The 26,908-nt window shown below is 35.3% G+C and overlaps 1 protein-coding gene across 1 annotated transcript in view; it reads left to right on the top strand.

Annotated features, from left to right (window-relative positions):
• Trap1 (TNF receptor associated protein 1) overlaps positions 1–26,908 on the top strand; it is a 258,682-nt gene that overhangs the window by 209,530 nt on the left and 22,244 nt on the right. The window contains exons 12-13 of the mRNA XM_090372832.1: positions 9,769–9,896; positions 22,998–23,185. Coding sequence (XP_090228958.1) covers positions 9,769–9,896; positions 22,998–23,185 — 316 coding nt within the window. The remainder of the gene's footprint in view (positions 1–9,768; positions 9,897–22,997; positions 23,186–26,908) is intronic.

Here is a 26,908-nt window from a genome sequence, read left to right as displayed (position 1 = left end):
TGTAAGAGATTATGCTTTGAGAATTTATGGGATTAAGCATATTCACAGAGATTCCCTTTGAAAAGTTTACCACTGAACTTGAAATCTTTGTTTTCAAAATAACAATAGAAAAATCTGATTGAAAAATTGATTTTAGTTTATTGGTGAAATTCAAGCTTTTTGTTTTACACGATGTAGAATATTTGGTTAAAGTTGATTGATAATAATTGGAAATTTTTTTTTTTTTTTTTTTTTTAAGAATCTAATTTACAAATTTTGTAATATTAATAGAAGATTTAGATTTTGGTGGTCATATTTACAAGATATAAAAAAAAAAAAAAAAAAATTTTCCCCCCCTCTTCTTCCAAACATAGGTAATTTAGGGTGAAGCTCTCATGTCTATCACATGAAAATAGGTATGAAAAATGTTTTCGTAAGAATCTCATGAAAATGAGATTCTTCTAAAGAAATTGATAAATAGCTCAACTTGCAATGGTTTTTTTCAATTGAGACAGTCGTAGTACACTAGCTTCAGGCTCTTATAATGTGAGAATTGCCTTTCTAATACAGTAATAAGAAGACCTCCTAATAGAAGTATATTGTTGTTTATTATACTTCTCTTTGGAGAGGTGTTACTTAGTAACAGTGTAATAGTGAGGCAACTTTTGCAAGCAGAGATAAGGAGATGATTATCCCCTTGTATAAGGCAATGGTCAGGCCACACCGTGAGTACTGCATACAGGTCTGGAAGCCTCATTTTAGGAAGGATGTAGAGTTGCTAGAATGAGTACAGAGAAGGGAAACAAGATTGGTGATGGGAACAAAGCGGTGCTCTTATGAAGAAAGTCTTAAGTTCACCAAATTGCAGCATCTGCGAGGCAATCTGATTGAGGTGTATAAGGCCTTGAATGGATTGAGCAGGCTCAATGCCAATGGAATGTTTCCTCTTGCTCAGATTACAAACCTGAGGGGGGCATAGATTCAGACTGAGGAAAGACAGTTGTAGAATAGATGTGTGGAAGTTTGCCTTTAGCCAGCGGGTAGTTGATTGCTGGAACAAACTTCCATCTGTTGTTGTGGAAGTTGACAGCTTAAATAAATCCAAGGCAGAACTAGACAAACATTTGGAATGAATGGATCAGTGAGATGGGAAGGGGTTTTTTTTTTTTTTTTTTTGGCTGATGCTGTATAAGCTTTCTTTCTTGCATCATGTGCCTCTACTAATGCTAACTTGTGATAGCCTTAAATTATTAGAGATTAAAGCCATTATTAAGATTTTGCCTTAATTGATTAAACTTTGCTTGTTGTTTACCAGTCTCTAGAAGAACTGCATGAAAATACAGTTCTTTGCACAGTATTGTCAGTGTACTGAGTTAGATATCAGAATTATACCCTAAATTAACTATATTTGAACTTGGACCTTTTAACTCTCTCATAATTGAGTTAATTCATGACTGAGTTGGGTTTTTTTCCATTCCTCCTTCAGTGCATATGTCAGTTCAGCTGTAAAAGCACATATCAGGAACATTTCATTTCTGTGTATACTTTGGCATGATCATGTAGATAATTAGCCATTTTAGAAAAATATTATCATTAACTGTATTTTATAGTCATGATTCTCTGCATTTATGACCAGAACATTTAACCCACTTTCAGCTAAAACACGGTTCTTATGTCCATTTTGATCACTTGGCTGTTCCAAAAAATATTTGGTTTTTACACTGCTCACTATATAGGATGAAGCATTTTTGTTCTGGTACATGGAAGGATAGAACTGCCAGGGTGTGGGCACCACAGAATTTTCCAAGATGTCAGTGTACAGCTCAACATTATTATTTGCTTTACGACCAATGATCAGAGTCTGAACCTCACATCTCCTAACTTTATTGTGGGTGCAGTACACTGCAATAGCTGACATTCTCCAACCATTCTCTGTACCAATTGACTATGTGATCAAAAACTGCATACACAACTTATTGCTCCACTGGACCTGTTTACACTGTTCCATGGGTCAAAAATAATAGGCCAGGCACTGCTGCAAATGATGTCTGTTTTTTTTGCTGTGATGTTGGACTGCAGACGGTAGCTCTCCCGTGAAGAGTCATGCTGTGCCACTCTCTATAGACCCATGGATGCACCTATGAATACTCTTGTGGACATCTTGAACTCCAGCATAGTATTTTCCAATGATATTGCCCAGTTCATCACCACTTTCTTCAGGCATTGAAGATGCCTATCTACCAGTTTTTTTGGCCTGCCTGACTATTTGCACATTCTTCCATTGGCTTCATTATTCCATCTTTTCAATACATTAGCTGCAGTTGGCTTTACAAGGTTCAAACATGTGGCTGTCACATGCAGTGACAAATTAATGATATGGCATCCGATGACTAAATCTTTTTGATGCACCATAAACACCTTACCATGACTCATTCTGTTTCTTTGCGATCTCTCTACTATTGTTTGTATACCTTTAAATCTTTGCATATGCCTAGTTTTCACCATTCACTGCATTAGAAGGGATGGCCAAATACACTGTTCCCAAATGTATATTGGGGGACACTATATGGAAATAAAATATCTGGTTAGGCAAATAAATTTTTAATATCGAGTATGACAACCATGGGGTTTAATAACTTTGAGGTGCACTTTCTACAAGTTTCTGGTTTGTGGAAATTGGAATCCTGCTCCATTTCTCCCATGAGGCTGCAGCAAGCACTATGCTTGAACCAGGACTCTGAGTGTTCTGATCATCAGTTCTTGTTCCAGATCATCCCAAAGGTGTTCATCTAGATTCAGATCTGAGCTGTGGGCTGGAAATAGTATTATTGTCACATTATTCTCCTTCAACTACTTGCTGTGCTTTGCAACATAGAATATTGAGATGCTGGTGCAAATACAGCCCCTCTCCAAAATATTCAAAAATGTAGGTAAGACAGAATTGGTCAGAATGTCACAGTAAGCAACTGCATTCGCAGTTTCATTGATGACAATAGCCACTTTCCAAGTCCAACTGTCAAACCAAGTCTAAAATGAAATGGTGAATGCAGTTGCTTACTGTGACTTTCTGGGTTAAATTTCAATACAATCTGGGTGAAATTTTTGGAATATGCCTCACCTAGATGTGTCCATCTTGTTGAGTGGACTGTGTACCGTGATTCATCACTCCATGGCATATTTTGGCACTGCTGTAAAGTCCAATGCTTCTGTCCTCTGAATCTTCAAAACAGGTTGAGATGCATTGTTGGAAGAAGGCTTTGGCTTACGAGCATGTAACCCAAAGAGGGATCTTATAATGGTTATTGGTCCCGAACTTATCCTAATTCTGTTAACTATAGTCTCACATTGTACAATTTCATTAATTTGGAGGAACTCTATAACTACTAATGAATATAAACTGTATATGTTGCACACATTGTGCTCTGCAGTAATAAAAATGCTTCTGTAATTATGAATCTTACTCTTACTGCACATACAGTTAATGTAATTGCATATAAAATGTGATGCACAATCTGTTTTTTGCTGCATGACTGCTTGGAGGACAAAACAGAAAAAGGAAGGACAAAATAACACATGTTAAAGAGTTGGCAAAAGTGCACCAGTGTTATTTTGTTGACAAACAGTTGCTAAATTTTAAGCAGTTTGTTTATTGTTGATGAAACAGAATTATTTGTTATAAATACAAAATAATAAACTAATGTTTTAAAGTTGAAAAGGAAATAGAATTAGAGAATTTTAATCACGAGGAAGGAATATAATCAACTAATTGTTTACAGTGTTACTGTTATATTTTATGGAACTTCTCCATGGAAATTTAAGAAAATGACAGTAATAAAGCACATAATTTACATATTTGGAAAATTGAAATTACATGTTGTTCCTCTTTTAATTGAATACAAAGTAATGAGTTCTTAATTTCTTTTTATTTCTGCAGCGAACAAATGGGATCTAAAGGATTTATAAAGGAAAACAGAACTGGTGGACATTAGAATTAGTAGGGGCATATGATACAAGAAAGCAAGCTTATACAGCATCAGCTAAAAAAAAAAAAAAAAAAACCTTCCCATTTCACCCACCCATTCGCTCCAAAAGTTTGTCCACTTCTTCCTTGAATTTATTTAAGCTATCAACTTCCACAATTACAGATGGAAGTTTATTCCAGCAATCAATTACCCGCTCGCTAAAGGAAAATTTCTGCACATCTGTTCTACAACTGTCTTTCCTCAGTTTGAATCTATGCCCCCTCAGGTTTGTAATTTGAGCAGGAGGAAGAATCCTGTTAGTATTGAGCCTGCTCAATCCATTCAAGGCCGTATACACAATCAGATCACCTCACAAGTGCCTAGTCTCCAAATGCTGCAATTTGCAGAACTTAAGCCTTTCTTGGTAAGAGCACCCCTTTGTTCCCCTCACCAGTCTTGTTGCCCTTCTCTATACTTGTTCTAGCAACTCTACATCCTTCCTAAAATGAGGCTTCCAGACCTGTATGCAGTACTCAAGATGTGGCATGACCATTGCCTTATACAAGGGAATAATCACCTCCTTATCCCTACTCGCAAAAATTCCTGTATATCATTGACAAGACCCTATGACCTACCCTGGCAGCCTGTCTGCACTGATCAGAAAACTTCATATTTGACTGCACAATTACTCTCAGGTCTTTTTCATTCTCCACTAACCTGAGTGTAACACCACCCAGTTGGTACATTTCTCTAGGGTTACTGCTACCCATATGCAGTACTTTGCATATGTCAATGTTAAGCTTCATTTGCCACTTCTCAGCCCATCTGCCCAACTTTTCTAGATCCTATTGCAGCAGCATACTGTCATTACTGTTATTAACAACCCTGTCAACCTTTGTATCATCTGCAAACTTTGACATAAGCTTCATCAATATCATTGATAAATATTCAAAACAATAATGGGCCCAACACCAAACACTGGGGACACCACTAATAACATTAGTCCCCAAAGAGCAGTGTCAGTTGATTACCACTCAACCATCCTTTTTATCCATCATAGCAACTTGCCCTTAATGCCATACTGCTCCAATTTGTACAATAGTCTTCCATGTGCAACAGTATCAAAAGCTTTCCTGAAATCCAAGTATATGATATCAAAATTATTTTTTACCGCAGAATGATTAATAAACTTAAATGCATCACTGAAATGAGTTTTCAGTCAATTTTTGGTAGTCATTATTGGAAGGACAAATACCTTCAAGACAAAAATTAAATACAAATACATTTGCAATTTTCAAATTAAATAGGATGGTAAAGTAATTATGGGTATGAAATTTACTTCAAGATTTGAATTGTACAAATTATATCTTGGTAACTTGACATATGGCTCTAAACAAAAAGGATATTGCAGTAAACAAAAAGCTGTTATCTTGCATTCACCATTTAAAGAAATAGGAAGTCATTAAAAATACTCTTTAGCAAGGCATGTCCCAACTTTTGGTTTATATTATGTGAAAGTTGTTTCGTTATGTTGTTTATATTATGTGAAAGTTGAAATTGAATACCACAACAAACAAAACAACAGTAAGAAGATGTATGATGTCATTAAGTCCTTAAGACAAAAGTTTCACCCAAAACTTAATGTAATTAAGGACTCCAAGGGTGAAATTCTAACAGAGGAGAACATAATTAAAGGAAGGTGGAAAGAATACTGTGAGCAACTCTTCATAGCACCTCTGACACTAACAATCTGCCACCCAGTTTCCAAGAGTGTGATCATGAACCATTTCCACTGAAGGAAAAAGTCGAAAAAGCCACCAGAGAACTGATGTGTGGCAAGTCACCTGGAATTGATGAAATTCCAGTAGAATTGATTAAAGATACAGTTGTTAAGGGTGCTGAATTTTTTCATAAAATTGTTGTAAATATTTGGAAAACGGGAGAGTAGCCATCAGATTAGAAGAAATCAATTTTCATTCCCTTACCAAAAAAAAAAAAAAAAAATCTGAAAATTTGCTCAAATTACAGGACTATTAGCTTAATTTCTCATGCTAGCAAAATTCTTCTTAAAATCCTACTAAACAGAATTGCAAGGAAATTTGAAGAAGAAATGCTAAAAGAGCAAGCAGGTTTCAGAAAAGGCAGAGGAACCAGAGGTGAGATCTTAATTAAGCTACTATACTAGGAACAGGAAGGAACTGTAAAAACCAACATGGAAACACAGGCTTCTTTTTCAAAATCGGTAAAGGTGTCAGGCAGGGCTGCATTCTGCCACCTTGCCTTTTTAACCTTTATGCCAAAGATATCATGCGTGAAGCTTTGGAAAATTTACACACTGGCATCAAAATTGGAGGACTGAAGATAAACAACCTTCATTATGCAGATGATACTACACTAATTTGCAATTTCAAGGATCATCTTAAAGAAACTCTGTGGAGAATATGTAAAGCAATTAAAAAAAAAGGACTGTTCCTGAATGTGACTAAAACTAAAATTATGATGATTGGTAATAATCTTGGTTCCAGTAAAGCAAAAGTTAATGGGCAAGGTATCAAAGAAGTTAATGAATCTGATTACTTAGGGTCAAGAATATATAAAAATGGTGACTGCTCAAATGATGTAAGGAGACAACAGGCAATTGCTAAAATGTCGGTCACTGATCTGACGAAATCATGGAGAGATTGAAATCTGCCCCTGAAGATGAAACTGAGAATCATTGATTCGTTAATTTTTTCAAGTTGCCACTTATGGGTGTGAAGGATGGAATCTGAAAAGAGTTCACAAGAAGAAAATGAGGCATTTGAAATAGTAACAGTACTAGAGGCATGTGATGTTAGAAAGCAAGCATATAAGCTTATGTAGCATCAGCCAAAAAAAAAAAAAAAAAAAAATTCACACAACCATTCCTTCTAAAAGTTTGTACAGTTCCTCCTTGAATTTATTTAAGCTGTCAACTTCCACAATGACAGATGGAAATTTGTTCCAGCAATTAACTACCTGCTGGCTAAAGGCAAATTTCCATACAATCTATTCTGCAGCTGTCTTTCCTCAATTTGAATTTATGCCCCCTTAGGGTCATAATCTGAGCAAGCAGAAAAATCCCATCAGAATTCAGTGTCCAAAACCCATTCAAGGTCTTATACACATCAATCAGATCACCTCGCAGGTGCCTATTCTCCAGCCGCTGCAATTTGCAGAATTTAAGCCTCTCTCTTGATAAGAGGACCCCTTTGTTCCCCTCACCAATCTTGTTGCCCTTCTCTGTACATGCTCAAGCAAATCTACATCCTATCTAAAATGAGGCCTCCAGACCTGTATGCAGTACTCAAGGCATGGTCTGACCATTGCCTTATACAAAGAGATAATCACCTTTTTCCTGTTAGCAAAATTCCTGTATATCATTGACAAAACCCCATGACCTGCTCTGGCAGCCTGTCTGCATTGCTCAGAAAATTTCATATCTGACTGCACAATTGCTCCCAGGTCTTTTTCATTTTCTACCACCCTAAGTGTAGTACACACAGTTGGTACGTTCCTCTGGGGTTACTTCTACCCATATGCAGTACTTTGCATTTGTCAATGTTAAACTTCAGTTGCCACTTCTCAGCCCATCTTCCCAAATTTTCTAGATCCTGTTGCAGTAGCACACTGCCATTACTGTCATTAACAACCCTGTCAACCTTTGTATCATCTGCAAACATTGATATTAAGCATTATATACCTTCATCAATATCATTGATAAATAAACAAAACTACAGTGGGTCTAACATAAAATCCTGGGGGGACTACTCCACCAATAACATTAATCTACAAAGAGCAGTGTCCATTGATTACCACTCTCTGTCTTCTTCCACTCAACCACCCTTTTATCCATTGTAGCAACTTACCCTCAATGCCATACCGCTCCAGTTTGTACAGTAGTCTTTCATGTGCCACAGTATCAAAAACTTTCCTAAAATCCAAGTATATGATATCAAAATTATTTTTTGCATCCAATTCCTTTGTAACCACATCATAGTATCCAATCAAATTTGTCAGACAAGACTTTTCCTTAACAAACCCATGCTGTGTCTGAATTAGCATTAGCATTAGTAGAGACATTTGATGCAAGAAAGCAAGCTTATGCAGCATCAGCCAAAAAAAAAAAAAAAAACCCACTTCCACTTCACCCCTCTGAATTATTGCTACAATGCATCTTTAACCAGTTGTTGTTTTTGTTATTTGGTTTTTAGGAGCATTAGCAACTAAGGCCATATTGCTCCGAGAATATGCGGTGGTCATTCCCTGACCTTTCCGCATGCTCCGTATTTGGTGGTGACGGGCTCGAACCCCGGTCTAATCAAGAAGCATGTGCTGCGCACTGCTGCTCCTTCCCACCTGGCTACGGAGGAGCCCCTTTAACCAGTGACTCCATTATTTTACCCAGAATAGAAGTTAAACTAACTGGTCAGTAACTACTCGTGTCACCCTTCAATACCCCCTTTGTGAATTGGGGATACATTTGCACATCTACAGTCCATGGGGACTTCCCCTGACTCCAAGGTTGCTCATAATTATGCTAAGGGTTTGCTTAGTTGCTTTGCTGCCTCCTTTAATATAACTGGATAGATCCTATCCACCCCAGGAGCCTTTCTTATGTTTAACTTCAACAATTTCTCCTCCACTTTGATCTATTTTGGTAGAGCTAAAATTCTTCATAGCATCAACAGAAGAAAACTTAAATTTTTTGGATACATAGTAAGGAGGGAAAACTTTCTGTTGAAGAATATAATGGAAGGAAAAATCGAGGGGAAGAGTTGCAGAGGAAGACCCTGCAACTAGGTGGAAGGATGGGATCAATGAACCTCTGGGCATGACATGACATGACAGTTTGCTTTGCTGCTCATAGAGCACAAGATCGATGCAGTTGGTGGCCACAACAAATCCTCAGAAGCTATGTGACTGGAAGGAAGGAAGAAAGGATATGAAGTTGATTAATATATGAAAATATAATTATTTCCTATTTTTATAGAAAATTTTATATGATTTTTTACATTTGTATAAAAAAGAATACGATTGTATTGTGAAATACAATGTGATTTCACATTGTGAAGCAAAAATGTCTGTACACCTTCAAAAGAATCTCATGTAGAGGTATCTGAGGTTCTTTTGAAGGAGTGGACTCATGGGTTCAAGATATTTATGAATCTGTTTGCAAACAGAACCCTACAAAAATTTTTTTCTTTATTATTTTAACTAACTAAATATTTTGTGCTAAATTACTATTATAAGTACTGGCGTATTAATCAGTTTATATACATTTCTTGCTCATCAGATTCCATATATTGGCTTCTTCAAATCTTGTATTACTTGCATATCGGATATGATTGGTTATGATGCTTAGAGTAACAAAACTGCACCACTGAATACAATGAAATGAATCAATACTTTCATAACTGACTTAACTACTCATACTAAGTAATTATTCTTTATGCTCATGTTTGCTCAGACCTATAAATGAAATGCTAGCCATGCATAAAATAAAAGATAGTTTATTTTTCTGAAATATTTGTGGAGTTTTGTATTTTTTCAAATTGGGCAAAAAGGGAATTGATATTTCCAGTGAATTTTTTCTAGTTTGTTACAGCAATATTTCTTTATACTCAAAATGTTTAATTTGATGTATTTGCCAGTATTTTACAGATTAACCTGTATTTAAAATACTTAGCAATTCTGAGAGTTGTAAATTAATAATTGGTTCATTTTCTGTAATGACTTGTTTATAAATATTTGGTCACTATATTTCTGTTAAGTTGAATTGAATTTAAGGAAATTTTTTTTTTATTAGGAAGAGATAGCCAAATTACTTCAGTTTGAATCCTCTCTTAAACCTGAAGGTGAACAAGTAAGCCTGGCTGAATATTGCAACAGAATGAAAGAAGGTCAACGTGATGTTTACTACTTAGCAGCACCAAGGTACTTTAAGATATCTTGCATGTGTAATTTATTTGTCACATATATGGTGTTCCTTATTTGCATCTGTAACCTGTGAATAACAATGGGAACATGATTCTTTTATGTGATACTAATTATATAATAATTATTATTATATGTGATGCAGAAATCTTTTAATAATATAGAGCATGAACCAAAAGTCAAGGAATTAACTATTATTAGTCATGGTTGTGTTGGACAGTTTCTTTCATGTATTTCTATTTGTTTAATTGTGCATGTAAACCATAGAAACCAGTTTGGTTTTTTAGTATTAGTAATGGCAAATGATGTGAGAAGTGAACTTTTTTTGCATCAGCCAAAAATAAATAAATAAATAATAATTAAAATTCATATGAAACAGAATATTCATACTAATCCCATTCCCACAAGAATCGTCCCAATTCAGCTTTAAAGTTAAGGCAGGCTCATTGCTTCCACCGTGTTGGAAGACAACTTATTCCAGTGTTTGATAACCTGCTGCTCATAGGTGAAATTCATGAGATCCACTCTTCTGTTATTCCCTGAGATTTTAAATTTGTATCTTCTGGTTCATGCTTTACCCACAAGGGAGAATTGACCTTCCTCATTCATTTTACTCAATCCCTTTGTTGCCTTATACACCTCAGTTAAATTTCCCCTTAGATGTCTTATTTCCAAGATTTTGCAATCCACACTTTCTAAGCTTTTCTTCACATGTGCATCACTTTATACTCATCACCAATCTGGTTGCCCTTCTCTGAACAGTCTCCAGAAGTTCTATTCTTTTTTTAGGTGCAGTCTCAATCCAGACCTGAATATGATATTTCAGATGTGGTCTAACCATCGTCTTTATAAAGAGAGAGATTGTTAGACATCCTTCTCCCTACTAGCAAAGTTCATATAAATCATAGATAAGACATCATGTGCCTTCCTAGCTGACTGCTTACACTAAATTGAAAATTTCATGTCAGATTGAATCATAACACTTAAGTCTTTTTCATCTTGAACCACTTTTAGTTCTTCTCTCCTTAGCTTATATATGATTTCAGGATTTCTCTTCCCCAATTGCATAAATTGCATATGGAAGCATTAAACTTGAGTTGCCATTTTTCAGACCACATATATGCAACTGATCCAAGTCTTTTTGAAGCAACATGGACTAGCTCAGATTGTTAACTACCCTTCCCACCTTCAAACCATCAGCAAACTTTGGTTGCTTATGCTAGATTCCTACCCTCTTCAAGGGACTCCATTTGTTATGCTGGTATACTCTGAAGAATGATCATTTACACAACCCTCTGTATCCTATCTGTTAGCCAGCCTACAATTCTGCATAGGATTTTTTCCAGTAACTGCAGCTTATTCCAGTTTATATGGCATCCTTCCATGAAGAGGGCCATATCAAAAGCTTTACTCAAGTCTAGATATATAATGTCAGAATTGTTACTACTGTATCCAAATGCTTAAAGACTACATTAATTTACCAAATTGGCCAGGCATGGCATCCCCTTAATGAATCCGTGCTAGGATCTATTCAAATTACCATCACATTGAGTTGGTCCTGAATGTCAAACTCACTGAACTATAGTTACCTGCCTCCTCTTTGGTACCATCTTTGTGGATTGAGCAGACATGAACATTTCTCCAGTTCAAGGGAATCTTTCCAGAGTTCAATGATGTTTTCATTGACATTTCCAATGATTTGATACACTCATGTGCAGCCTTTTTAATTACAACTGAATATATACCATCTTTCCCTGGAGCCTTGCCCTCCTTACATATTAAGTTTTTGTAACAAGCACTTGTCTGAGATCGTTATATCACTTATTTTACAGCTGTCTAATACATTAACATTCTCCAGAATTTCAAGCTTACTTTGACTGTAAATATTAATAAGAAGTGTCTGTTCGTTTCATTTGTCATGTTTTCTGCTAGGCTTTCTGTGGACTGTGCAACTGATCAGGGCTGGACTAAGGTATTAATTACCGTGCCCTGGGCAGAAAGATCATTTCGCTGCCCCTTTGCATATCCTAGAAATCTGCATAACGGCGGTAACCCCGAACTATAATTGCCACAGAGTTCTTTCGAAAAAGCTGTTCTATGTCTGAAATAAGACATTACATTTCAATGGTAATTTGTATCAATACAAGTGAAGCCAGAACAGACGCATGTTCTGAACTGTAGAAGAAACTTTCGATTTCGATTTTTTATTTGGAAACTTTCGAAACATCAAAATAAAAATCTCAAAACAATTAAGCACAAAAAATACCGATCAGTATTTTCCAACATCGAACAGCTCTACCATTTGGAATGCATTTGGTATTTGATGATGGAAAATTCTGTAATACAAGATAGTGAAAGACAGCACTCGTTTATTAACTTGCAATTTACAACATTTTTTTTTTTTTTTTTTTTTTCAAATTTATACAAATCCTCTATCATACAACAGTCAGTGGGTTGCAGTTATGCAGAATACACTAATCTAAAATTTAACCTTAGTGTCTGCAACTCTATTTACAAAACCAAGCCCTAACATTTAGATATCATTTACATTTCATAAATATAATTAATTAGATACATATTACATTAAATTTTACATTACGATAAATACAGGCGCCTCCATAGCCAGGTGGGCAGGAGCAGCAGTGCGTAGCACATGCTTCTTGATTAGACCGGGGTTCAAGCCTGTGCACACCAAATACGGAGGATGCGGATGTGTCAGGGAATGACCACCGCATATCCCCGGAGCAATATGGCCTTAGTTACTAATGCTCCTAAAAACTAAATAACAAACAACGATAAATACATTTTAAGGTTGTTAAAATTATTTAAAACAATAGTGAAGGGAAAAAATTTTAAAAATATTTTTTTCTTGTCTTGAAATCCGCAAAAATTTTTATACTTTCACTAATATCAATTCTTTGGACATCATTTTCTATCGGTAATAAAGCTAACGAATTTAATCTTTCATTTCCCATAGTTGATCGAAGATATGTCTTGTTTTAATTTGCTAAACTTCTTTCACAGGCAGTTACTGTAATAGGAATAGTTAGCAATATTCTCAAAGCTACCCATAAATTCGGTAGAGTATTCTGAAGATTATTTAATGTCAAGTACTGCAGGGTTTCTAAAGGGAAACTTAAATTATCCGGAATTAAATTACTGAGTGATTTGATTTCATCAAATAATTCTATACTCTTAATATTCGAACAACTTCCATCTGTGAGAATCAGTTCTAAATTCATGCAATATTTCTTAAGTTCAATTGAGTTTGGCATTTTCTTTAAATCAAATGAAAAGCTCAAGGTCTGATGATAGAGATTTGTTTGCTCAAAATGTTCTTTCATAGAAGATAGTACCATGAATTGGCATCCGAAATAGTGTTGAATACATTTATTTCGAAATTCTTTTTAGAGTCGCCAATAACATGGTCAGTAGTTTCGTAGTTGAACAACCACTTTTTGCGGACCACTCTTTTGTCTGTAAAAAAAGCTTATATTCCCAGAAGTTCTGCTAACTCTTTTGCTTCAACTAAAGCATTAGCAAATCCATTCGATCGATATTTAGTTATATATTCAGTGCTAGATTTTAATAAATTAACAACAGAATTTAAATCCGTGGTACTTGATTGCATAGATTTACTTACTATATTTATACGCTACAATACATCATACCAAGTAATCAGCATTACCAAAAATGAGAAGTCACACAGTATATTTATACACTACAAGTTCATCATACCAAGTAATCAGCATTACCAAAAATGAGAAGTCACACAGGGCGCCTCCATAGCCAGGTGGGAAGGAGTAGCAGTGCGTAGCACATGCTTCTTGATTAGACCGGGGTTCGAGCCCGTCACCACCAAATACGGACGATGCGGAAAGGTCAGGGAATGACCACCGCATATCCAGGAGCAATATGGCCTTAGTTGCTAATGTTCCTAAAAACCAAATAACTAACTAACTAACTAACTAACTAGAAGTCACACAGTATATTTATACACTACAAGTTCATCATACGAAGTAATCAGCATGACCAAAAATGAGAAATCACACAGTTGTTGCGCAAGTGTTACAGTTTCATGTGTTTGACAGCAATATCGGATGCACTTTCACTAAGTGTTATAAGTGCATCATGAATTTCAATAATTGATAGCTTAAGAGCTTTAAACAGTCAATACGAATTTCCTGACGTGTTTCACAAAGTGGTTTAACTGTGAAATTTGACACTGTATCAGTTAAAATTTTCCGACTTGCCACAGATGTGGAAAATAAAGAATAGATGCATCGTATAATGCCACAGAATGATAATGATATTGATTGTGTGCAAGACATCGCAGCATCTCAAATCACTAAATTTAAAGAATGGCAACCACAAGGCATATAAAGTGCACATGGATTTTCTTGACATATGTGTGCTTGCGCGCCTTTATTTTTCCCTCGCATGTTTGATCCATTATCATAACCTTGGCCTCTGCAATCTTTTAAATTTAACTTTAAATCTGAAAGTAATGTTTTTGTTACTTCAAACAGTGATTCACCTTTTGACTCTTCAACTTCTTGGAATGAAATAAAATGTTCTTGTATTTTTAAATCAGGTGGGCGTATGTCTATGTATCTTAATATAAATGAAAGCTGCTCTTTGTGATTAATTATCAGGAGTGGAGTCAAGGATAATAGAAAAGTATTTGGCTTTTCTGGCATGCTCTATAATGTTGGTGCAAACAGCTGATGCTAACAGAGAAATTATTTCATTTTGGATTGTTTTGCTGCAATACATTATACAAGTCTCTTGGGAAAGAATGTGACGCACATGTTCCTGCATTACAACATCATATTTACTTAATAATTCAATTAAACCTGAGAAATTGCCATTGCCTGAAGTAAACAATTCATCTGAAGAATCACGGAATGCCAAGTTGTGTGTTGATAAATACAATACAATATTACACAGGTGACCCAATATAAGTTTCCAATGCTCTCATTCCTTAACAGTGGCAGACTGTAGTTCTTGATCTGCCAGTCCGAAATCTTTGACAAGCTTAAATCCATTTCAAATAGTTTTCCAAATGTACAGGCGATTTTTCATGACTCTTTAAATAGTCTTTCATATGTTTCCAATTCAAATTGCCAACTGATCCAAACGCAGATGTTACCTAAACTGAATAAAATAGTTTGCAACAAATACAAACCACTTTATCAGGACTTTCTGAATATATAAGTCAATTTCAAAAGTATGTTTCACCATTCAAATTTTTTCTATAATGCATCGCCTCAGAAAAACATCGGTTCTCAGAGAATCTCTAGAGTAAATAAAGTTATTTCTGACAGTTCTGGTTGATTTAGATAAATCTGATGATATTATATGATCCCATGATACTGAATCAGAAGAAAAGGCCATGTTGCAGGATCACCATATTTGAAAATGGTAGTAAGGTTAACAAAATGGTCCTGTTTATCATCAGCAAATGCTGCATTTGATACTGAATCAGCACAGTTTTCTAGGCTATCGATTTTAGGATTTTCATTTGCCACAATATTTAATCTTGTTGTTGAAATTATTGGAGCAGAACACTCTTCGGGAGAATTTTCTGTTTCATTATTGCCATTTAAATCAGATTTCTTACTGGGGAATTTTCATTCATTTATAGACGAACTAGATGCATTTTCTGATTGAAAAAAGCCAGAAAAATATTTTGCAGATTTGCCGACTTCTTTTTCTCTTTCTAATTTTCTTTTACAGTTTGTAAATCCAGATAATTTTTTGGGAGGCATTTTGAAGGGATATTAATAATTTTTAATATCTAACCTAAAGAGAAAAAATCATAATTGGAAACAAACTAAGTAGAACATAAATATACTTTTTGACAAACAATGTTGTAACATAAAAAAAGGCAGTAACTAAGTATAACTTCAGCACCACAATCATGAAAAGATACAAAATCACTTTGGCTGTTTAGAACAATCTTTGCAGATGAACACATTCACACGGAAAGAGTCAATAGTTTAGTATAGTTTATTATTCACTTCCTAAAAGTGCGCGATCTCTTGATGCGTCAACACGACAATAATCCGTTTCCCCAAGACCAAGTGACAGGGCATAGCACAGTACATTCGAACGAATAATTGATCTGAAAATAAATGAATATTTGAAACATATCAAAAAACATAATTGTCAGAAGCACTAGAAACTGGAAGAATTATGAAGAATACTTCTCTTTAGTGATCCTACTAGTAGCACACTAATATTAAGTCACGAAATCTATGATATGCACCTCCACACAGGTTACTCAATTACAACTGATAAACACACTTCAGTAACTTGGAGGACCAAGCCAGGGTAACACAAACTCATTTATATGACATACACATAGCATTCCCCTGTGAAAGGATAGGCTTTTCCATGTAAATATATTCATTTATTACAAAATTCAGTTAATATGTATTACAAAGTTCGTTTTCACCCTGTGAGAAATATATATATTGTTATTTTGTATGTTTAATACCAATCTTGGCACAGCTGTTTGATTATTGCCCTATTATTGCCTCTGTCCACCCCGTTCCTACTTTCTGAAGGATGGCACTGTCTTGTTAGAAATTACTTTTGTGTAAACAAAACCAGTTTATGGTGTATCTACAACATAAGTGCACTCAGAAACACATCTTTCTGAAGGATGGGTTTAAATTACAAAAGAATAAAATCAGTTTTTCTAAGTTGTTTACATACACTCCCTCGCTCTCCAAGGGATTAAGGTCAATTGCAATTGTTACGACAGTTCAAAGAATCTTTTGCTACAGTATACAGTAATCCAGCGGTTCTCAAACTTTCTGAATCCCTTGACCTGTAAAATTTTCCCAGCACCTCCCTTGAAGTAAAACATCTATAATTGTGCAATTTCTTATTTTTAATATGTTAATACAATAATTCAGACTCATGAAATGTCAAATAATGTGCGAAAATGCCTGAACCAATCACTTGTAGTAATTAGATCCCAAGAATACGGTCAGGGAACACAATGCGTTCTCTTCGTCAAATATTTTCTATAATTATCTACATTAATAATACAGATCAAATAGTGCTAGATATCTAATAGTAAAAAAGATCATTCTTAATACATTTTTAATATTTGCCATGGAAATCTTACATAAAATATTACATCATCTGCAATGTCCCTGGTAAATTATGCCCTCCCCCCCAGGGCGTCACGACACACAGTGTGAGAACCGCTGCAGTAATCTATTTTTTGTGCCATTTTATCTGAGATGATGTCTTTTTCGGAACTTATGTCTTTAAAACAAAGGAGTTTATTATTTTTCATTATATTTTTTTAACTGGTGTTCTATTATATTATGATAAAAAATAAAGATATGAAAATGGCAAACCATTTTCGGGAAAATAAGTTATAATTAATTAATATTACACCTAGCAGCATATTCGATGCAGTTAATTTTGAAACTGGTAAAGGAACAATTTAAAAGAAAGAAAATTGCTTTTTTCATTTCATATAAAAATTTGCTGCTATTACGATTAATGCGTTTTTAAATTTAATATATCATTGTTATACTGCTTCCTTTAATTCGTTGTTTATTGCCAATTTTAAATTTTTAATTCAAAAGAGATTATTTTAATATAACTTAAGAGTAATTCAACTGATAATGATATTGATTCAAATTAAAAAAATTAAATAAGTAAGTACACTTGAATTAATTCATATTTTAAGAGTGAGAGACCAAAATGCTTTCAGTAAAGGAAACGTATGTCATAGCCACAATAGGTGACGAAACATTACTTGGATATGATAATTAAATTTGTTGTTACAACAATCAAAATTTAGTAAACTGCTTTCAAAGATATAGAAAAGTACCTGTATTTAATTCATTGTGTACACTCTTGCATATCACACTTTACACATCAACTGCTGAATTAAATAAAATTTTACAGTTTTCGGATCTCAGCTTATATAGATTCTGAAATCAATTAAAACAGTTTCCTTAGAATTAATAAAATTGCATCTTTGGCCTTTAATCAATAGAGCTGCTGCTGTAGAAAGCACAAATTAAGAACTAAAGGGATTAACATTCCACAATTTAATGGTGTTCATAACACATTTACAACCTCCTCTCCCATATACTGTACCAAGTTGTGCTGGTCAACTGCTTGTTCAATTGCTTTCTTATGTCCATAGACAGTAGAAAAGATTTAGGCATATTCCCGACGTGGACAATACGCCAACCTGTGTTCTACTGTAAGCACCCTATTACAGAATTGGGAAAGAGTATCGTAGAAATTAATCTGTTCTTTCACAGAAATAAGTCATCCACACTTTCAGTAAATTTCACCTGTCTCTGTTTACATGGCAGGTACAAGTGGGCCCTAGTTTGTACCAGGGCATTAAAAAAAAAGAAATTGCTTTAAAAATTTGAGATTACAGAGAGCCCTGCAAGGCCCCTGTATGGTGAGGCTCAAGGCTAGTGCCTCATGCTCCTGTTCATAAGTATATCCATAATGAGAGGTGAAATCCAATAGTGTAAAGTGTGTTTGGGGTCAAACGGCACCAGGGGTGAAATCCAATAATCAGCATTCCATTATCTGCGGAATGTGGAGTTTCAGCACACGTCAGGCCGACCAGGCTAGCCGGGTGGGTAAAGTACCTACCTGGCAACCCAAAGGTCGCGGGTTCGAATCCCACCTCGGGCTTGGATCAAAGTACTGCAAAAACCTTGGGACATTATGGCGACAGAAGCCTATGTGCCAACAACTACCAAAAAAAAAAAAAAAAGCACACGTCAGCCCTAATCTGTTCGTAGGAAAGGTTATCTCGACTGAACATGCTTTATCTTTCCTCAGAAACAAAGGCAAACTGTTCTTCTAATCTAATATGTCAATGGAAATTCTATATTGTGCATTTGAAATGAAAAAAAAAAAAAAAAAAAAAGAAAAAAAAAGTTTAGAAGCAATAATTGCAACACTTACAAGGAATATCATGGAATAGTTAAGATGGAGTAACATTACTTTGTGGCTGCAGATTGTGTCAGGCTTAGTTTTTGTAGGGGGGGAAAAATCTTTCTCTTGCTCTTCAGCTTCTGGTGCCCTGGCCGGCTGCACTGTCAGCCCATGCCTTAATCCAGCACTGCAACCAATTAAGAGACCTATTGGATTTACTCTTGTTTCTCATATTCACATATGGGAACTACTTGTTCCTGTTATTAGCTCTCTTTGTTGGTGCTTTCTCATAATTAGCTTTCACCTGTCTTTCCCCATTAGCAGCTTTTTTTACATATTCTCTTATATTGCTTAGACAAATTGGAATCATTTGACTGAATCTAATGTACCTTGCTCGCTTCTTTTGCTTAATCAAACAGCTTAACTTCACCTGTCATCCATTTTGGAATTTTACGTTTATGAAATTTGACTACTGGATTTTGTTCCTTATGTGTTGTACATCACAAATTGTGTGGGTTTTTTTTTGTAGATTTGAATATTTTGGATCATGCTGTATATAGCATTTTATCCAAGTTAGATCCCACAGAATTCAGTCATGAAACTAAATATTTCCAATAGGAATCCTTCAGTTATGAACTTTATTTTTGTTTGTTTGTAACTAAAAAAAAGTTGCATTACAGTCATTGACTTTCCCACTCTGATTCGGCTTTCAACCGAATAACTCATATTAGCAATTTCCTCTTCATCTAATATCAGCTAATTAGAGGTCTAAATTACAAATTAGTTCTAAACTCATTCATATACTACTGTTCTCTGTAACATATGGTTTGGTGGGTTTGTCACTTGTTGGCAGGGTGGATAATGACAGTCATCAGGGTGAGCTACTGCAACAAGATCTAGGAATATTGTGCCGATGGGTTAAGAAATGGCAGTTGAAGTTTAACATTGACAAGTGCAAGGTACTGCGCATGGATAGCAGTAACCCCAGATTAACTTATCAACTGTGAGGTATTACACTCAGAGTAGTGGAGAATGAAAGAGACCTGGATGTAATTGTGCAGTCGGACATGAAATTCTCTGAGCAGTGCAGACATGCTGCCAGGACATCTCATGGAGTTTTGTAAATGATATATAGAAACATTGCTAGCAGAAATAAGGAGGTGATTATCCCTTTGTATAAGGCCATGGTTAGACTACATCTTGAGTACTGTATACAGGTCTGGAGAACTCACTTTTGGAAGGATATAGATCTGCTAGAATGGGTGCTGAGAAGGGCAACCAGATTTGTGAAGGGAACAAAAGGATGCTCTTACCTAGAAAGGCTTCAGTTCTTTTTTTTTTTTTTTTTTTTTTTTTTGATTTGGTAGTTGTTGGCGCATCGGCTTCTGTGGCCATATTGCACCTCCCAAGGTTTTTGCAGTACTTTGATCCAAGCCCGAGGCGGGAATCGAACCCGCGGCCTTTGGGTTGCCGGGCAGGTACTATACCCACTCGGCTAGCCCGGTCGGCTGCTTCAGTTCTGCAAATTTCAGCATCTCGAGACCACGTACCTGTGGTGAGATCTGATTGAGGTGTTGAAAGGCCTTGAATAGTTTGAGTAAGGTGAATGTTAATGGTATTCTTCCATTTGCTGAAATAAATTCAAGTTGAGGAAGGATGGTTGCAGAATAGATGTGCAGAAGTTTGCCTTCATCCAGCAGGTGGTTGATTGTTGGAACAGGCTTCCATCTGTTGTTGTGGAAGTGGATGGATCGATTAAATGCAAGGGAGAACTAGACAAATTCTTGGGGAGCACACTAGACGAGATTGCTCTTATAAACCAGCCCTTTGTGCACTGGAGAGATATTTGCACATTTTGCAAAATCCATAAATAAAATGCAATGCACTACTGCTGTGTGCGTGCGTGTGTGCGTGCGCGTGTGTACGTGCGCACGCACATAAAATTAACATTTTTACTGTGGCATTTTCTTTTTCTTCTTGTAAATCTGGTAAGATAAATTTAAAATAAACACAATATAGAAACCTTAGTGAAGTCCTTAGACTCCAACCCTGAGTTTTTTTTTTTTTTTTTTTGTATATTCCCTATAAAAAATTTGTGGCTGTCAGTGATTAGTAGGGGTAGAATAGAAAGAAAAGGTCCCAGAGAAAATAAGTTTTTTTTTTTTTTTTTTTTTTTTGAATCTGTAAATAAATGTAACAGTGAGCTAGTTGAGGTTCTCCCAACAATGTGTTGTCAGACCAATAACAATAAACTTCAGGCCATTATTTGGAAAAATGTTAGAAATCCTTTTTTTATGCCATAGTCAAGAGTTTAAAACTATTACTGGTGCTGTCTTTGAGTTCTTCATTACTGAGTTTCATTTATCCCTCACATCTCTCTCTCTCTCTTTGTTGCCAAAAGCTCACCATTTTTTGCTTTCCACAGCCATTTTTTTTTCTATTATGCATAATAAATTGTAATAAAAAATAAATATTCAGAAATTGCTTTGATAAATCACTTTTATCTTCCATTAATTAGTAGCCGAGAAAGTAACAATTGTACTCAGCCATAGCAGGGTAGGTTTAAACCCCGAGGCTGTCGTATATAAGCATTTGCAATGGAAGTGTTAAATAACTGTTTTCAAGTACATATGTAAAGTCAAATACATTTAAACTTATGTGGTTATATTATTATAGGTCATTGTTTGTTGCCTACAAAAAAGAATGACTCTAGAAATAAATTATTAATAAAATGTTAAGGTTATTTAGAGGTTCTATATTTTATTCAGCTATTTACTTTTTACAGTATTAGAATAGATTGCTAAGTTATTTATTTATTATTTATTTTTGTCTTAATCCTGTGTAAAAGCCATTGTTTTGCTCCACCACATAACAATATGTTTTTTCAGCATCCTCCATTGTAGCTTACTGAAATTTTAAGTTTCATGATTTTGGATTCCCTGTTGAAAACAAAAAAGCAAGGTATAATGATAAAAAGGGGCATTAAATATGCATCATCCTATCACCTTATGGAGAAAAAATAAGGAATTTTATATTGATACGTTTTTTTGGTAGTTCAAGTCTGACAAATATGGGTATTGACTTATGCATCCAGGTAGAAGTTCTTACTGTTTCTTTAAAAAAACATTATATAACTACTTCACATTGCTCTCTGGTGCTCCTGTTAATGCATAATCATACTGTATGACATGCCTTTCTGGCTGCTTTAAGAAATTTCAGTAATGCATGTTGTTTGATAAGTACTTTGCTGTCGAATGCATGTAAAAATCTAATGTTATTTGTGAACACTCAAGGCAAGAAGTTTATGATCATAAACATGCCAAAATAAAACCCAAAAGTTAGTATTTTGACTGGTAAACTTAGCCAACATCATCAAGTCTAGATTATAGTTATGTAGTACTATTAACCCTAAACCAGTATAGTGCATTAACATGTTGCATTATCAGTATGATGTGGTCTCAGGCTATTATAATTTACATCTGATGTTTGTAGGTTTTGTTAAAGAAAAATGCTTTGGTAAAGTAGGAATATATTTTAAACTACATAAAATGATGTAAAAAATGTCAAAAATGAAACATTTTGAAACTTTTTACAGTTTTATCAAAATATGTTTAAATATTACTAATTTGTAAAAAAATTAACAAAAGTGAAATGCATGTAATAAGAAAAATAATTTACAAATTTAAAAATTAATTACACATTAATATTATATAATTAATGTTTAAAAATATTATGTGAGTAGCATTTTTCAGTTTGTAAGACCTCAAGCAGAATTTAAAAATTAATTATACAAAAAAAAACTGTCAGCAGTTACAGATTCATGAAAATATTGTTGAGAGGATTGTAGGAAAGTACTGAAATGCCTCTGACCATGGGTAAAATAAAATTGACACAAGTGAGAATTTAAATATGTCACAGTCCTAAAGGCCACACTGTATTAGTTAAGGATTAAAGTAAAATTTTATAATAATTAAATGATCCAAACAAGTCTTGGCCAAACAATGAAGGACTTGTCATTCATTCTTAATACATTTATACGATCTTTATTATTTTTCCTAAAATTTCTTGTTATACAAATTCAAGTAATTGCTGTATCATTATTATAACTAGCTAACTTATAATGAGAAGAAAAATTAAACTGCTTTTATCCTTTCTTCATAGTCGTCACCTTGCTGAATCATCGCCATATTTTGAAGCTGTTCGTCAGAAAGATGTAGAGGTATTATTCTGCTGTGAACCATATGATGAGTTGGTTTTAGTTCATCTTCATCAGTTTAATCAGAAGAATATAATATCTGTTGAGAAGGAAATGTGGCGGGAGAAAGAAAATCTTTCGGTTGACAATTTAGGTTAGTGCGTCTGTCAAAACAATACTCAATATTTTTTATGCTTTGTTCAAAAGTGGACATTGTCATCACTATTAAAGGATTGTTGCACACATTATGGTGACTTAAAGTTTCATTCACCTAATCTAAAATGCCAGTAGTACTCTTCTTTGCTTATACTTTTAAAATTATAACATATTAAAAGTCATGCTCTCTTTTTAGGCAAGTAGAACCATACAAGTGGTGCCTGAAATGTTGACATACTGAAATGTTTCCTAAGAAACTCATTTATTCATTAATTGTTACAAAACTTTAAGTTCCTTAACAATTAATGAATCTTCATGCTTGGATTCTTGGAAAGCATTCTTATTTTAACAGATGTTTCTATATATGTCCTCAATTTTGATGAACAAGTTTTTGAAGGTGTACAATAGTGTTTGTAATGATGTTTTACCACACGTTGGTGACTTTCAAGTCCATGAGCTTAGCATGCTTTCTGCAGAACAACATCTCTTTCATTAAACCCCACAAGAAAAAATCGTGTGGTTCAAGTCTGTGCTTAATAGGTGGCAAAAATACCCACAGTTGTTGATGGTCATGGTAATTTTGGCATGACAATATGCAAGGGCCAGAAAGAGTGCAAAATATCAACTGACATTAGCTATATGTGTTACCTGAAACTGTACATTCTGCTTATTCACAGTCTTGTCCAATGAAAATAAGCTTTATTTGAAAATCATTTGTGTAACACTGCATTTCTTCCTCTGCTCGTGCAGCAAATCGAAATCTTCTCTGTGTATCATTTTTGGAAAGTTTACGCAGCACTGTAATATTCCGTTGGAACGTTTTTAAATCTAATTGAAACATTCCTTGAACAGAGCTAAGATATTCCAAATTCGTGAGCTGCTTTACCTGTTGACTTTCCTGGACTATGTTTTACTGTAACCAGGAGAACTTCAGTATTTTTTGGAGAACAAACACTGGCTACTACAAAAGGTTGTTTTTATTCCTTTACACAGCTTTCATCTTCAAACTACTGGAATAAATGATGTATTGTGTTTCTTGCAGGTGCCCAGTGAGTTTCAAAAAAAGCCAGAAATCTCCTCTGTACAGCAGTTACATCCTTTGTATCAATGGAAGAAAAAAAATACATAAATAAAAAACAGCAGTACAACTATTTGCACTACTAGTTGGTAGATGACTCATCAACCGGTGCAATACCACCACTTTGCTTATTGGAGGCTTGAAGTGGTGGAACCCATGTTTAGTCTCCAGAGCTAAGTTCCAGTCAACCCTTCCCATATCTTCCATCATGCAGTATGACTGATGACTTTTGAGGTTATGATGAATATCATGGCGAGATCCAATCTTCCTTACATTTTGAGGGTACAGCTCTAAAACAGTGTTTGCAGGCTGACCACTAGTTAGTACACCTGACCGAACCTATTGGTAACTCTTTAGGAGGGTTCCAGATCAACTAGTGTATAATCTTGCTACCTCTGCTCTGCCAGATAGTGACTGGAGGGAGTCCGAGTAGTGTGTATGTGGGGGGGGGGGCATTGTTGAGGCCACGTTATGTCAAGGATCTGGGAATCTGAGTATATTCTTACCATGTGTACATCATATCCAAAAATTTCATTACTTCATACAGCATGTCCCCCCACTTTTTCTTACTATTGAATACACCATGAATTGTCAAACTAATAGAGTAAGCTTATCTGCAAAAAGATCTAAACCTCCCAAACACTTCCCAGTTCATTTCATAAATATACGTGGTCTCAATTCTAATCTCAACGGTGTCCATTTCCACTTGCAGTCTGCCTAGCACCATATACTTTTTCTGACAGAATCTCAGTTATTGGTTGATTCTTCTCAGTTGCCCAAATTATTTGCCATATGATTCCTCTCACCTCAAAAGTGGTACTTGTGCATATGTCCATTCCAATGTTCCCTGTCAGAAACTTGGTAATTTGGAATCTCCTCTTTTCGATCTTCTCTGGCTGAAAATTTCTCTACCTCATTGTGTCCAATTCACCTGTTGTCGCTACTGTTCTCCCAACTCCACTAATCACTTGGGAGCTCTTTGGCTTCCTCTCTTTGCAACTTGACTTTCTCCAGTCCAACTTTCCTAACAGTGAGGTAATTTTCCTTGGTGATTTTAATGTTCACAACTCCAACTGGCTTCCGTTTTCCAGTCACACCGACCCAGCTGGTCGAGATGCTGAGGCTTTTGCAATTACTAATGACCTTGCACAGATTGTTCATTTACCTACCAGAATGCCAGACAATCCTAACCATACAGCCAACATGCTTTATCTTTTTCTCACAAACAACCCTTCTAAGTACACGGTCAAAGTGAGTTGTCCTTTAGGTACCTCAGATTACAACTTGGTGATTGTGTCTTCTCCAATGAAGCCTTTATCTCATGGCTATTCCCAACCTTGTGTTGTTTGGCATTACAAGAATGCAAAATGAGATGACCTGCAAGATTTCTTTTCCTTGGTCCGTTTACTATTTCAAAACTTCTGTTGCCAATGTTTGCTCAGATCGTGTCAATGAAATTATTCTTGTAGGAATGGATTCCTTTATTCCACACTCCAATTTAAAATCTCGTCCTTTATCTAAACCTTGGTTTTCCAATAAATGTGCTAAGGCTGTTCAAGAGAAGAACATTGCATATCGTAATTGGCTTGTTTCCAATTCTTCAGTTTCATTTTCTGCCTACACCAAAGCTCGCAACAATTGTAAAGCAGTTATTAATCGGTCCAAACTAGATTTTAAACAGGCTAAAAGTAGAAAACTTGCTTCTTGCCCTAATGGTAGCCAAGCATTCTGGTCTTTTGCCAAAGCTGTTGGCCACAACTTTTGCCCATCTCTGCTCCCACTTCTGTCAAAACCAGATGGTTCTGTTTTCACTTCAGCCAAGGATAAAGCTGACCTACTAGCATCCCATTTTTATTCCAACTCATGTATTAATGATCTTGGTAAAACACCTCCCACCATTCCCAACACAATCCATTCAATGCCTCCTGTAGCCTTCTGTCAAAAGGATGTCAGAAGGATTTTGACAAATCTTAATGCTAAGAAAGTTCCAGGTTCTGATGATATTTCTCCACTTGTTCTCAACTTACTCCTGAACTTACTCCTGTTCTCAGCCGCCCTTTTTAACTTTCATATTCCAAAGGTGTTTTTCCTTCTACTTGGAAATTTGCTCATATCCAGCCAGTTCCTAAAAAGGGTGAAAAATCTCTCCGATACAATTAACGTCCCATTGCAATTACTTCTACTCTTTCTAAAGTAATGGAGAAATCAATTAACTGCCAACTCTTAAACTACCTAGAAACCTTCCGTCTGATCAATGATAGCCAGTATGGATTCCATCAGTGTCGATTCACTGGTGATATTCTGGCTTATGTTACCCATTTATGGACAAATTTAATGGAAAAGTTTGGTGAAACACAGGCAGTTGCTCTTGACTTCTCAAAGACTTTCAATCGTGTTTGGCATAAAGGTCTTCTAAACAAGTTTCCATCTTATGGTTTTCCAACTGTTTTTTCTAATTGGTTATCCAGTTTTCTTTCTGATCAATCACTGAGGGTGATGGTAGTTGGCTGTCTGTCTGTCTGCTAACTTCTCCACTAATGCTGGTGTCCCACAGGATTCATTTCTTTCCCCCACACCTTTCCTCTTTTATATTAATGACCTTCTTCCATTGACTGGAAATCCTATCCATAGTTTTGCCAATGA

The sequence above is a fragment of the Mastigoproctus giganteus genome, chromosome 1 (genome assembly GCF_048544385.1).
Source record: "Mastigoproctus giganteus isolate SK-2022 chromosome 1, ASM4854438v1, whole genome shotgun sequence".
NCBI classification, from domain to species: Eukaryota; Metazoa; Arthropoda; class Arachnida; order Uropygi; family Thelyphonidae; genus Mastigoproctus; species Mastigoproctus giganteus.
Note: the sequence above shows the minus strand (reverse complement) of the source record. Positions and strands in the feature narration are given on the sequence as shown.